Source organism: Hyperolius riggenbachi, chromosome 2, assembly GCF_040937935.1.
Source record: "Hyperolius riggenbachi isolate aHypRig1 chromosome 2, aHypRig1.pri, whole genome shotgun sequence".
Lineage (NCBI taxonomy): Eukaryota > Metazoa > Chordata > Amphibia > Anura > Hyperoliidae > Hyperolius > Hyperolius riggenbachi.
In genome coordinates this window covers 85,322,180-85,337,001 of record NC_090647.1, presented here as the reverse complement: position 1 = coordinate 85,337,001, position 14,822 = coordinate 85,322,180, and the positions used below count along the sequence as shown (strand labels likewise).

Below are 14,822 nucleotides of genomic sequence, written 5' to 3'. Positions count from 1 at the left end.
GCAGATAAACTCCCCCCCCCCCCTCACACACACACACACACAGAAGGGAGTCAAATCGCGTGACCTGCCAAGAAGGCCGGCCGCTAATGTGTGGCCCCCATACACACCGCGCATTAGAACAAGCTAGTGGATGCAGAGTTTGTGTTACAGGATGCTAGCAAGTGCATAACTACCTCTCCCTGCATCTTTGCTCCTCCCCGGCAGCTTCTGAACTGGCCTCTAGAACTCCAAGCTCACCATGATGTGGTCCAGGTTCATAGTCATGTGACCGCAGTGAGCCTAGAGCTCTAGTGGCCAGTTCTGAAAGCTGCCAGGAACATAGGGAGATGGGAGCTGAAACGGAGAGGTAGCTATGCATCTATCTGCACCCCAACGTGCGCTCATAGGAGGACCCCATACATATTTTACCTGCAGACAGACACTTTACACCCAAAATTTGGGTGTAAAAATCTCAGCTTATGTGCAGTAATATACAGTAAATGCTCATTTTCACAATGTTCATTTATAAATTTAGGTTATCGTTTTGCCTACTGTAGAATCTAACCTATAGATGTACGAATTTTTGATACTGAAACCAAGATAAGAGAAAAAAATAATAATCTACTGCATTCTATTCTCTAACTGTACAACCAAATACATTGATCTTTCTTAATCATTTACAAAGCATCAACTGCATGTGTCCCCATAAGTTTATCGGTTTTAAACACATAGCGAGAACAAAGTAAGTAGCAATCACCAGTCTAAAGAAAGCCTAGACTAGGGATGATCAATGACATGCAAATATTTTCAAATTCATGCAGATTTATGTACATTTTTATGTAAATATATGCAGCATATATTTATGCAGCTTGAAAATGGACCAATCAATTTAAATCTGAGCGGGACCTGATTGGTCCATTTTCAAGCTGCATATATTTGCATAAAAATGTACATAAATCTGCATGAACTTGAAAATATTTGCATGTCATTGATCATCCCTAGTCTAGAATGCGCACAGAGCAGTTACACAGAGACTTGACATAACAGAAGACTAGTGCCTGGTACACACCATGCAATTTACCATCAGATCGACGGGTCGATTAAATAATTTCCATCAGGTCTGATAAGATTTCCAATCGTTTTTACCAATCACTTTTTCCAATCTATTTTCCAATCACTTTGGTACAAAATCTATCAGACATATCAGATTCCTGATTGGAATCGGAAATTATCAATTCAACCAGTCGATCTGACGGAAAATTGCATGGTGTGTACAAGGCATAAATTCTAATGTGTAGCCCTGGCTTTTTGTTATGAAAACCTCGCTGTCATTTTCTTTCGCTCACTTTAGTGTTCTTCACTGACTAATCAAGCAGCTCTGCTATTGCAACAGTGGTTAGGTTGTGGCCACAACGGGGCTGGAGTAGGTTGCATGTGCAGAGTACGATGCCATAAAGCAGTGATAGGCAAACTTGGCTCTCTAGCTGTTAAGGAACTACAAAGTTCCATAATGCATTTGCCTTTATGAATCCCGACTGTGACTGTCAGACTCCTGCAATGCATTGTGGGACTCTTAGATCCTTAAAGAGGAACTCCAATGACAATGTAATAAAAAGTGCTTCATTTTTACAATAATTATGTAGAAATGATTTAGTCAGTGTTTGCCCATTGTAAAAGCTTTCCTCTCCCTGATTTACATTCAGACATTTATCACATGGTGACATTTTTTACTGCTGGCCTGGTCTGTGGAAGAAGATGCTGCTTGCTTTTTTGGTAGTTGGAAACCGCTGTTTTTTCCCACACTGCAACAAGGCTCCCACAGTGTGATGTCAGAACCATGGTCCTGACATCACACTGTGCGAGGGGTTTCACCACAATATCAGCCATACAGAGCCCCGTGATGGTCCGTTTGTGAAAAGGATAAGATTTATCATGGGAAAGGGGGTATCAGCTACTGATTGGGAGGAAGTTTAATTCTTAGTTACGGTTTCTATTTAACAGCTGGAGAGCCAAGTTTGCCTATCACTGCCATGAAGCAACATTCTATATGAAAACCATGGACAGCCCCTAGTCTACAAATATCAGATCAGCAATTATAAAAAATAAAATAAAACCCACCTTTCGCCTTTGAGACATGCTGAGCCCGGCAAAGTCATTAAACAGGGTGGATGCTGGAGAGCCTAAAGGATCTAGAATGAACAGAGAATTGTATGGTGAAAATAAATATAAGAACAAAAAGGTAGAGTGTGGAAATACAGAGAATCCCTTTATTCTTGCCATGCAGAAGCTCTAGCAGGCCTATATGCTGTATGGAAATCAATGGACCTAAATGTATCTCCCACCCTCCACCAATGAAAGACCCATTTTAAAAACGGTAAACTAATGAGGTGATAGATATCAAGACTTATTACTGACCACCTTCTAAAAGTGCTCATACGTCAGCCGACTTGGTAGCCCATCAAGCATCCTATTCAATAATAGTTATTAGAATCGGATGCATATTGGTGCCGCCACAAGAATACCCGATTGACAATTCGACCAGACATGCTGCAAGATGTTGGGCCAACACGGTGGATCAGGCGCGCCATGTGATATCGGGACGAGGGACGAACACAATGGAACCCCTGGCGTTGCTTCCCCTAATGTGAATGTGCCCCCCCACCCATGCATTTAATACTAACCTGTCTGCTGTCTCCCACCGTGGTATCCTTTCATCTTCTGCATTGCCACTGGGCTTCCGTAAAGCATGAGGCGCATGTGCGACATCAAACGCGCCACGTGCTTAATGGCAGAATCCCACCATGTGGAAGATAGCGAACAGGTCAAGTATTACAGAGGGATCGTCAGCCATAAAATCAGGTTCCATTTACCCAATGCAGTATTTATTATGCATCCTGCAGCCTTACCCTGCATTGCAAGCACTCCAATCTATTCAGAAATGTTTCTGCTGTAATATATCTCATCTCTGTCAGCCTGGCTCTGGTTTTGCCATTGCCAACGAGAGAGAAGCTGGTCCTCTCCCCTCCCACATTCCTGCTCCTCACTGATTGGCTGAGGGCAGTTCAGTGAGCTTCTGATCTATGCTTTGCTCACCTGTTTACAAACCAAGTTAGCCAAAACTGTGCAGTTTAAGAGAAAAATAAGTAAGTAAGGGAGGAAATGACATCAGGATTGGCTTCAGTCAGAGGGAGTTAAGATGGCAAATGGCAGGAACAGAATTCTCTCAATTTTCTATATACAATTCACTGAAATCAAAACATGAACAGTACAAAACATATGCGTTTTCTTTTCCTCTGGAATTGCCATTGAGACGACACATCCATTCCCTCTTGTTGCTGCACCCTCCGCCCGTGCATTTAAAGCAGCAGGGACAGCCATACTATCCCAGAAAAAAAAAAAAATACACTGTATATAACTAGATAATGGGCTGAGGAGTCAGTACAGAAATCTTCCAACCCCGACTCCTCAGTTTATGAAACCACGACTCCAATTCCGGGTACCCAAAATGGCCCTGACTCCTCACTCTAATACTTAACAGTGCAAATTTGGACAGAGGCGCCAGGCAGGTTAAAATGATCTAAAACTAAAAAGGAGGAGTACAGGTGGATTTACCTCCTGAAATGGACAATCGAGATTGCAATTTCAGCAATCTCGATTGTCCATCATTTCAGGAGGTAAGTCCACCTGTACTCCTCCTTTTTAGTTGTTTTTAGATCATTTTAACCTGCCTGGCACCTCTGTCCAAATTTGCACAGTATATATTCCACCTTGGGTGGAGGGGACTCTCCTCTTCTTTCTATCTACAGAGAGCAACTTCTTAAACCTGAGTGGGGTCAGGTTCTAATGCTCCCCACCTGCATTTCAAGTGGTTGCCTATGTGGTAACCCGTGTTTGTGAGTATATCCACATCTGTTAATTATTTTGCCAACAATTGCTAGACTTACTGCACTATATTGGGCTCTCGGTTTTTCTTTTTGAAGTGCACTAATACTTAACAGGGCTGTGGATTTTGTACAAAAATCATCCGACTCAGACTCCTCAGTTTATCAAATCAACGACTCCGACGCCAACTCCGGATGCCCAAAATTGCCCCGACTCAGACTCCACAGCCCTGTAGATAAATACTTGATGTACTTACATAGCATATGTATTGTACTGTCCAGATTTTGATTTCAGTGAATTTTATATAGAAAATAAAGAGAATTCTGTTCCTGGCATTTGGCTATGGTTATACAGTTGTTCCACAACAGAAAATGAGATTCTTACCATGGCCAGCATACGCCTTGGCACTGTCATTGAGAAGGCTTGGTGAGCTGCTGCTGTTTGTCATTCGCTGAAACAAAGGAGACAAAATACAAATATGGAGAACAGTTACTGAAGTGTACCTGGCAATGCAGCAACAAGTGCCATATCTACAAGGATCACTACAATGTGCTGTGAGCTGATCCAAAACATAAGATTGTTTGAATTTTCTTTGAGTCTCCAGTGCTGTTGGCAATGAGTGGCAGATCTTCAGTCTCTCCCCCCCAGTGATTCCTCTATTACCCTGCTTCTGATAATATAGCTCTCCCACATAGTGTGCCTATTCTGCCAGTTTACTCCCACAGTGCATTCCACACCTACTGTGCCGCTGTAGTTACAGTGCCACCTCACGGTGCCCCCATTATAGAGCCCCCCCCCCCCCACATGCTGCCACTGTATAGTGCTATAGTTAAGGCAACTACGACTAAGCTAGAAGTGCCATTATTTTTTTTTACCGTATATTCCGGCGTATAAGACGACCACCCAACTTTTCCTGTTAAAATAAAGAATTTGGCATATGCTCGCCGTATAAGACTACCCCTTTTCACAACATGCCTCCTCCACCCTCCTGGCCCACCCCTGTATACACCTTTGGATATTACTGCGTGCCGCAGTCATCCAGGGGAGGGAAGAGATCAGGGTGTGATTTTTTTTTTTTTTTTTTTTTTAAGAGCGGGGTGTCAGTATTGTGGCAGGCAGAGCTTACCGGGTGCAGCAGCCTTGAAAGGTTCGCTCGTGTCCTCGGTCCTTCTATGTCCTCCACTGTCCCCCGCATCATTTATGTCCACGTCCCGTGTTTGAAAATTCAAAGCTGCAATATAATAGCATCTTGCGAGCAGCCGCTCGCATGGATAATACGGCAGCTTCCTGATTCCGGGCCACCTGACTGGTGACGTGCATAGGAAGAGGAAGACACTGAATTGTGGAGCGCACGTCACCAGTCAGGTGACCTGGAATCAGGAAGCTGCCGTATTATCCATGCGAGCGGCTGCTCGCAAGATGCTATTATATTGCAGCTTTGAATTTTCAAGCACAGGGGACGTGGACATAAATGATGCGGGGGACAGTGGAGGACATAGAAGGATCGAGGACACGAGCGGACCTTTCAAGGCTGCTGCACCCGGTAAGCTCTGCCTACCACAATACTAACACCCCGCACCTGACACCGGCGTATAAGACGACACCCCACTTTGCAGAAGATTTTCAGGGTTCAAAAAGTCATCTTATACGCCGGAATATACGGGTAAATTTCAAATGAAATGAAGTTAGGCTACCTAGCAAGCTCATGGTGATCCACAATTCACTGGAGTGTGTAAAAGTCTACAAAAACACTTGTTTTGTTTAAATTAAATGAAGGAATCACACAATTTGCAGACATCACACTTGTGTTGCACTGCATGCAACACAAGAAGACAGTAGACCTTTATTTTATGGAAAGTCTATAGATTTTAAAGATTGTTTTTTCCTCCTTTTGTGTCACCACCCCCTCCCTCTAGACCGTAAGCCTTTGGCAGGGCCCTCTCTCCTTGTGTATCATACTTGACTGTGCATTCTACCCAGAATAACGCAAACTTGTATTATTGGGACTACCACTCCAGTGTATTACTACCCGTATTGTGTCTCTTATTGCTTATTACCTGTATTGTATCTATTGCCTATTACCTGTATTGTGCTGTCGGTCACCCATGTTACTGGCTGTATTACTATGTATTGCACAGCGCTACATAATAGGTTGGCACTATATAAATCCAAAATCATGCAAGGGGCATTTGCTTTCTGTTCACTTTAATAGAACGTCGATCGGAAAGCAAATCGGACATGTTGGAAATAATCGATCTGACAGTATATCGGCCAGAAAATCTCAGTGTGTACCCAGCATTAGGGAAGGTTCTGGATAGATCGAGCCTTTCCAGGATCTGGCAATCTGTTTTTTAACTGCTTCAGCCACCCGTACTTTGCAGGGGCACGCAGAGAGAGAAGGCACGCGCCCACTAGATACCAGGGAACACGCTATGGGGGGGGGGGGGAACCACTAGACACCAAGTCTGTTGCCCCCAGTATAAACAGAGATTCTGCTCTGGGGCATTTTACAAACCTTCAAACATAAACCAAGTTGTTTTTCTCTTTATGTATCAGGGCAGTGGAGTCAGAGGTTTCACAAACTGATGAGTTGGATGATTTTTGTACCAACTCCACATCCTTGGTAATTAGGTAATTATTAGACTAAGGAGTTGGAGCAATTGTGGGTACCTTTAGCTCCATAACCCTGGTATGCATGGTAGGTGTTCACATGCATAGTTCCCTACCTGCATTCGTGGGTAGGTGGCATCAGCAGGGCTTCCAAATCCATTCATTCCAATAAAGCTGCTGTTGAAGTAAGAATCTGTCAGGCTGCTGTCCGGTAAAGCTCCTCCGTCAATGCCAGGGACTGGAAAACAGAGGCAAAGAGGATTTGTAAGTAATACAAAATAAAAAGGAGAATGAAACAGGTAAAAAAAAATAAAAAAAAAATCAGACTTTATCAACAACAAAACGCAATATAATTTACTGCACCACCAACGACCTAGTCAGACAACCTGCAAATGTTAGAATGTATTTATAACCTGGGACTGCAGCCATTTAATTCTGATTAAAATACTGACAGAAACTCCATTTACAAATTAATTCTCTTTTACAGATTTGGGTTGGAGAGGGCAGAGGACCGACGACCACATACATTTGTACAAAGCTGCACGTGGCACTCTAGTCTTGCAGCGCTGGGCACCCGGTTTGTATCCCAGCCAGGGCACTATCTGCACGAAGTTTGTATGTTGTGTGTGGGTTTCCTCTGGGTACTCTGGTTTCCTCCCACATCCCAAAAACATACAAATAAGTTAAATGGCTTCTCCCAAAAATGGCCCTAGACTACGATACATACAGCACATAATATGGCTTATATTGTGAGGCCCTCTGAGGGACAAGAAGACAAGACAATGTGGAAGAGATCAGCGCTATATAAACACTAAATAATAATACGCTGAAATCTGATGAAACTTGAGTGGTGCAAGACAGTAACACAATCACTGTTCCCAAGATAATATCTGGATCAGGTTCTATATGGCTAGCTTAGAGTGACCCTGTAATGAGAGAGATATAAGGGCTGCCATCTTTATTCCCCTTTAACCATGCTGTCCCGATGATATTGGCTGTCCTGATATTGCCTGTCCCGATGATATTTACAAGCCTCCGAACCACGCACCTTACACAAGCATGTGGCTAGTGTCGTCAGACTATAGAAAGAACGGGATTTGTATAATCATTCTGTGTCTGTGGCTTGAAGTATTCGAAAATCGAGATAAAAAAGGATTCTGTTAGAGAAAAAAAAAAAAACTGGCAGCCCCCTTATCCCTCTGGTTACTTTAAAGAGAATCTGTATTGTTAAAATCACACAAAAGTAAACATACCAGTGCGTTAGGGGACATCTATTACCCTCTGTCACAATTTCGCCGCTCCCCGCCGCATTAAAAGTGGTTAAAAACAGTTTTAAAAAGTTTGTTTATAAACAAACAAAATGGCCACCAAAACAGGAAGTAGGTTGATGTACAGTATGTCCACACATAGAAAATACATCCATACACAAGCAGGCTGTATACAGCCTTCCTTTTGAATCTCAAGAGATCATTTGTGTGTTTCTTTCCCCCTGTTCTCATGCACTGAAGTTCCAGGCTGCTTGTTTCTTCCTGCAAACAGCTTTGCCCTTGTCTGTAATTCCTCACTATGCGAAAGCCCAGCCAGCTCAGAGGACGATTTATCCAGCTTGTAAAAGATAAGAGAGAAGAGAGAAGCTGCTCTAATCTAAATAACACACAGGCAGTGTGCATAGAGGGTCCTGGAAGGGTGAGTTCATAGCAGAACCACAACACTGAAGAACTTGGCAGCCTTCCAGACACAGGCTGACAAGTCTGACAAGAGAGAGAGATAAGTTGATTTATTACAGAGACTGTGATAGTACAAAGTGTTGCAGTAAGCCAGAACACATTAGAATAGCTTTTGGAACTTGTAGGATGATAAAAAACAGGATGCAATTTTTGTTACGGAGTCTCTTTAAGGCCCGGTTCATACTGATGTTAAAAAAAAACAGACTGTTCATGGATCAGAACGGATGCGAATGGATCCAATGATAACATATGAATCCGTTCACATTCGTCCATTTGAGCGGATGCAGAACAGCATGATCCACTGAACGGACCGCAACTAATTCTGCAGCAATTTTTCCGGACCGCTGAGCCCAGTGGAAGGGAAACGGATCCTGAAGGGGCAATGAGATAATGGAAAGTTTATTCACACTAGTGAAGAAACGGACCGTTCTTGATAGAGAAATCCACTATTTTAAGGTGGGGGGGGGGGGGGGGGCGTGGTGGTGATTGGAGATGAAGCATGTGGGGAAACGTTAATCAGAAGCAGCAGAGCAAAAAGGCAATGTAGTGAAAACTGATCCGATCGACTGGTGATCAGATCCATGTTAACGGATGCCTTTGCCACTTAATTGCAAATGTGAACCAGGCCTTAGTCCTGATATCCTGCCATGAAAAAGAAAAATCAGAATTCAACATAACATGGGCCAATTAATTCAGGCACTTTGGCTGCATGATAGATCAGTATTTAGCAGTGACTAATAAAGTAAGATGCTACCAGGGGCACAGATGTGGAGTGGGTTGTGTTGCAGAATCTAGCAAGAACCATTTTATAAGGTCCAAAATATTCTGCTCCTGAAAGGGCCTACATTTGAATAAAATCAGCAGTTGGGGAAAAACAAATCGCTCATAGTATCAAAAAGTTAAGTTTATTTTATGTACACATCCTCCAGCCCTAAAAAGATTATGAGTATACAGTAGATTAGAATTCACGAAGCCTCCCCCCCTAAAGGCCCATACACACACACACACACACGTCTGATTTTTGCGAACGACGGGTCGTTTGAACGTCCCGTCCTTCAGTCGTCCGCACGCTGAATCAGGTGTGTGTACAGACTGTCGTTCGCGTGATAAGACTGAGCCACCCGGCGGATCGCTCAAACTCAGTCTTCTCACGCGAACGACAGTCTGTACACATGCCTGATTCGGCGTGCGGACGACTGAAGGACGGGACGTTCAAACGACCCGTCGTTCGCAAAAAAATCAGACGTGTGTATGGGCCTTAAGTCTCTCTCTACTGACGTTTTTCAGACAGCCTCATTCTTGCAGTCATAAGTGTCAGCATTGTGGTTTAGCCAGGGCTTTGGGGTCAGTACAAAAAAATTCCAAATAACTCCTCAGTTTATGATAGTCCCCTCTAATTTACATATAGCGATAGTTGATTGAAAGTATGTAACATACAATGCATTTCATCACTGCTGAAGCTAGCCGTCGGTAGGAGTACATGTATAGGGTGCAGAAAGAGAAACATCAATCAGGCCCTAGGCAATTTAATGCTGGGAATACACAGGGCGTTTTTTCCAGGGCTGTGGAGTCGGTACAAAAATCTTCCAACTCCGACGTTTCCAAAACCATGACTCCGACATCAACTCCGACTCCGAGTGCCCAAAATTGCCCTGACTCAGACTTCTTGACTCAGACTCCACAGCCCTGTTTTTTTCCGCTCGATTCCCTTATCTTCTGCTCGTTTTTCTTATATTTTCCCCACTACCAGGAATCGAGCGGCAAAATGATCGAACGGGGGATCGGACAGGTCAGAAATGATCTAACCATCTATCTGCCGCAAAAACGACCGTGTATTCCCAGCATAACTGTGGATACATGCAAAGATGCCCACTAATGATACAATTTTGATTATACTACTTAATTTGGTAAAATTGTGCAAAGTTAAACTGAGTAAATACATTTTGAATGCATACTTTAGGTACGCTCTCATATTACATAGAATTGGTAAGATTGTATATTAGTGGGCACCTTAACCTCCTTGGCGGTAACCTTGAGTCAGGCTAAAAGGAAAAAAAAAAAAAGTTGCTGGGAGCCGTATTCCTGGGAAGGAGAGTCTGTGTAGAGGCTGCTGCAGATCTCTCTACAGGATGTCTTTTCCCTGCTTTTACAGTCCAAAAGCACATGTTAAAAACTGGACTGCTTTTAGACCATAAAATCAGGAAAGAATCATACCACCAGGGAGGTTAAGAGAGATGTGCAGGTACTCTGTAGGAGAATGAGGGTATTCTTCCTCCATCTGAACTAGGTTTATGGGTGATAGGCAACACCTCTGCATTCAATGTGCTCAACAATCTCATTGGATTCACAACAGCTCTGCAGGGAGTGCATATATGTAGAGTATAGTACTATGGTGTAAGGTGGGCAGGTAGGCATATGAGTCACAATGTGGGTGAGAGGGGGGGGGGGGGGGTTCAGGGAAGCTCCATGAGACTATACTGATGTAATGCAGATTACACTCTACACAGACAGCTCTGCTTACTCCCAACAGGGTTCCTTTAACCATCTAGTCCTAGAGATGGAGAAGTGGCCTTGTTTGAAATGCAATGTACAGTACGTGCATCTGTGATAACACATCCAACACAATAACAGTGTGCAAGTAAAAACTTGTGTGGTTTTTGTCTACCACTGCTAGCGCTTTCACAGAATACTAATTATGGAGGATGGTAAACATAATCCTTTGCAATATACTCTATTATGTGTCCTAGCGGTGAGAAGGCAATGAATATGATTAACGGAAACAGATAACCCACTTTTGCTTTTTTTGCTGATACAAAGCTCAGTATTGTACTCCTATATTATGTGATATTATGGTAAGAGCAGAGAGTATAGCGAGCACTGCATGCTACTTTACAGAGAGACATTGAGGGCTGGTGCACACCGAGCGGCTTTTTGGGCGTTTTCAGATCCGCTTGCGGCTGCGGATCTGCTTGGTCAATGTATCTCAATGGGGTGGTGCACACCAGAGCGGCAGGCGTTTTGCAGAAACGAAAAATGCCTGGGTGAGGCATTTTTTGGATTTCGGATGCGTTTCTGCCCCAATGTTAAGTATAGGAAAAACGCAAACCGCTCTGAAAAACGGCACTTCAGAGCGGTTTTGCAGGCGTTTTTGTTACAGAAGCTGTTCAGTAACAGCTTTACTGTAACAATATATGAAATCTACTATACTGAAAACCGCAGCAGCAATCCGCAAAACGCCTCATAAAAATAAAAAAAAGCGTTTAAAAATCTGCTAGCATTTTGCGGATCTGCTAGCGGGTTTTGGTGTGCACCAGCCCTGAGTACATAAAAACATTTCTTTGTTAAAGCGGATGCAAATCCTAAAATAAATCTGCAGTTTCTACTTCCTGCTTTCATGGAAGCAGACATACTTTTTACAGCCTGTGCTTTCAAATGGGCGTATCTGCTCATCTGCCACAGGCAGTCATGTGACATGGGGGGGGGGGGAAAGACTTTTGATTAGACACAAATGAGAGGGGAATGAAACAAAGGATTGAACTTCATTCCATCAGTAGCAGATACCCCCTTTCCCACGAGAATTTTTTTCCTTTTCTCAAACAGATCATCAGGGAGCTCTGTATGGCTGATCTTGTGGTGCAACCGCTCCCACAGTGTGATGTCAGGACCATTATCTTGACAGTTTCCTGTCTGAACCTCATTGCATTGTGGGAAATGCCAAAAAAGCAAGCAGCTACTTCCACTGACATCACCTGCCAGCAGTAAAAATGTCACCACGTGATAAATGTCAGAATGTAAATCGAGGAGAGGAAAGATTTTACAATGGGCAAACACTGACTAAATCATTTATACATAATTATTGTAAAAATGAAGCACTTGTCGCCCTACGCCTGTTTTCTCTATTTTCCCGATCAAAGTCGCGGCCAATTCGATCGCGAAAATAGAGAAAACTAAAAAGGAGTAGGGCAACGATTTAGGTGTCGTCAGAAAGAGGAGAAAGAGAGCTTTAAAATGATATCCATCTTTCCGTAGTTACATTGTATTACACAGGGCGACTTTTTCCTAAAAAAAGCAGCTCCATTCTGCTGAAAAAAAGTCGCCCTGTGTAATACAATGTAACTATGGAAATGGAAAGATGGATATCATTTTAAAGCTCTCTTTCTCCTCTTTCTGGCGACACCCAAATCGTCGCCCTACACCTTTTACTTTTCTCTATTTTCGCGAACGAAGTCGTGGCCAGTTCGAACGCGAAAATAGCGAAAACTAAAAGGCATAGGGCGGCGGTTTATATATCATTGGAAAGAGGAGAAAGAGCTTTAAAATGATATGCATCTTTCCATAGTTTCTGCACTGCTCGGAGTCCCTTTAACCACTTAAAGAGACACTGAAGCGAAAAAAAAAAATATGATATAGTGAATTGGTTGTGTACTGTGAATAATTACTAGAAGATTAGCAGCAAAGAAAATATCCTCATATTTTTATTTTCAGGTACACAGTGTTTTTTCTAACATTGCATCATTCTCTAATATGTGCAGATTACACAACACTCATCATTCAAAATGATTCTTTCAGAGCAGTCTGTGAACTAATGACCTCTCCTCGGGCAGAGAAAAAGTAATTAGTTCACTTGCAGTTGAGATAATAAAAGTCAGATAACAGCCCTCTCCACGACTTTGAAAGTCGTAGAGATGAATGGCTTTTTTGCATAGAGATAACAACTGGAGTTTCTCAACTCTTCCTGTACTAGAAACAATTAGACTGATATATCTGATCTTAATGTTTTATTTCTTAGCTGTACTACACATACAAATCATAATATCATCATTTTTTTTTTTCGCTTCAGTGTCTCTTTAAGCCTATCTGGAACCACTTAAAGAGAGTCTGAAGCGAGAATAAATCTCGCTTCAGACCTCATAAATAGCAGGGGCATGTGTGCCCCTGCTAAAACGCCGCTATAGCGCGGCTTAACGGGGGTCCCTTCACCCCCAAATCCCCCTCGATACACCGGGGGAGCGCTTCCTGGTTGGGGCAGGGCTAACCGCCGCAGCCCTGCCCCACGCGCGTCTGTCAGCGCGTATCTCCGCCTCTCCCCCGCCCCTCTCAGTCTTCCTTCACTGAGAGGGGCGGGGAGAGGCGGCGATGCGCCGCTGACAGACGCGACTGGAGGCAGGGCTGCAGCCGTTAGCCCTGCCTCCAGGAAGAGACAGCCAGCGACTTTTTCACGACACACTTTTGCGGGGGGTGGGTTGGGGGTGAAGGGACCCCCGTTTAGCCGCGGGATAGCGGCGTTTTAGCAGGGGCACACGTGCCCCTGCGATTTATGAGCTCTGAAGCGAGATTTATTCTCGCTTCAGAGTCTCTTTAAGTTCCCTGTCCTCTTTCTATTTCCTGGGTCCTCTTTCTACTTCCTGGAAGTGTGATCGTACGCTTTCAGGACTTTGACCATCTTGTGGCCAAATAGTAAACTACATCCACATGTATTTTTTATTAAATACATTCTATTACATTTAAAAATTAGCTGTTTACTTCCCACACCAAAAAATGACCCAATTTAAAATTAAAAAAAAACAAAAAAACAAAACAATTAAAAAACATAAATAGTTACCGAAGAACTTTTAAAATATGCATGCCAAGAGAGTATGTTAATATATTTTTTTTTTTTAAATTATAGGCTTGTAAATAGTGATGGACGCAAATTGAAAAAATGCACTTTTCTTTCCAAATAAAATATCGGCGCCATAAATTGTGATGGGGACATAATTTAAACTGTAATAACCGGGACAAATGGGCAAATAAAAACACATGGGTTTTAATTACGGTAGCATGTATTAATGTAAAACTATAATGGCCAAAAACTGAGAAATAAAGAATTTTTCATATTTCTTTCTTAATCTCCCTGTTAAAATGGATTTAGAATAAAATAATTCTTAGCAAAATGTATCCTCCAATGAAAGCCTAAATGGTGGCGGGAAAAAAAAAAAAAAGGATATAGATCATTTCATTGTGATAAGTAGTGATAAAGTTATTGGCTAATGAATAGGAGGTGAAAGTTGCTCAGATGCAAAAAATGAACAACCCTGTGGACTTAAGTGGTAAAACAGACTAAACTCTCTAAAAACATTCAGGGCTGGTGCACACCAAAACCCGCTAGCAGATCCGCAAAATGCTAGCAGATTTTGAAACGCTTTTTTTATTTTTATGAGGCGTTTTGCTAGCGTTTTGCGGAATGCTGCTGCGGTTTTCAGTAGAGTAGATTTCATATATTGTTACAGTAAAGCTGTTACTGAACAGCTTCTGTAACAAAAACGCCTGCAAAACTGCTCTGAACAGGCGTTTTTCAGAGCGGTTTGCGTTTTTCCTATACTTAGGATTGAGGCAGAAACGCATCCGAAATCCAAAAAATGCCTCACCCAGGCATTTTTCGTTTCTGCAAAACGCCTGCCGCTCTGGTGTGCACCACCCCATTGAGATACATTGACCAAGCAGACCCGCAGCCGCAAGCGGATCTGAAAACGCCCAAAAAGCCGCTCGGTGTGCACCAGCCCTGAGGGTGCATTTCTTTAAGTTTTCCTTCTGTGCAAGAGTTCAGGTCCACTTTAATCAAATGCACAGGTACTGGTCCGATCA

General features: G+C 42.9%; 1 protein-coding gene across 6 annotated transcripts in view; it reads right to left on the bottom strand.

The window, feature by feature from the left end:
- The window catches only part of PAN3 (poly(A) specific ribonuclease subunit PAN3), a 134,886-nt gene that overhangs the window by 82,309 nt on the left and 37,755 nt on the right, over positions 1 to 14,822 (bottom strand). For all 6 annotated transcript variants that reach the window (XM_068267003.1, XM_068267005.1, XM_068267002.1 and 3 more), the window contains exons 2-4: positions 6,588 to 6,709; positions 4,246 to 4,312; positions 2,098 to 2,168 (exon numbers count right to left, since the gene is read on the bottom strand). In XM_068267003.1, coding sequence (XP_068123104.1) covers positions 2,098 to 2,168; positions 4,246 to 4,312; positions 6,588 to 6,709 — 260 coding nt within the window. The remainder of the gene's footprint in view (positions 1 to 2,097; positions 2,169 to 4,245; positions 4,313 to 6,587; positions 6,710 to 14,822) is intronic.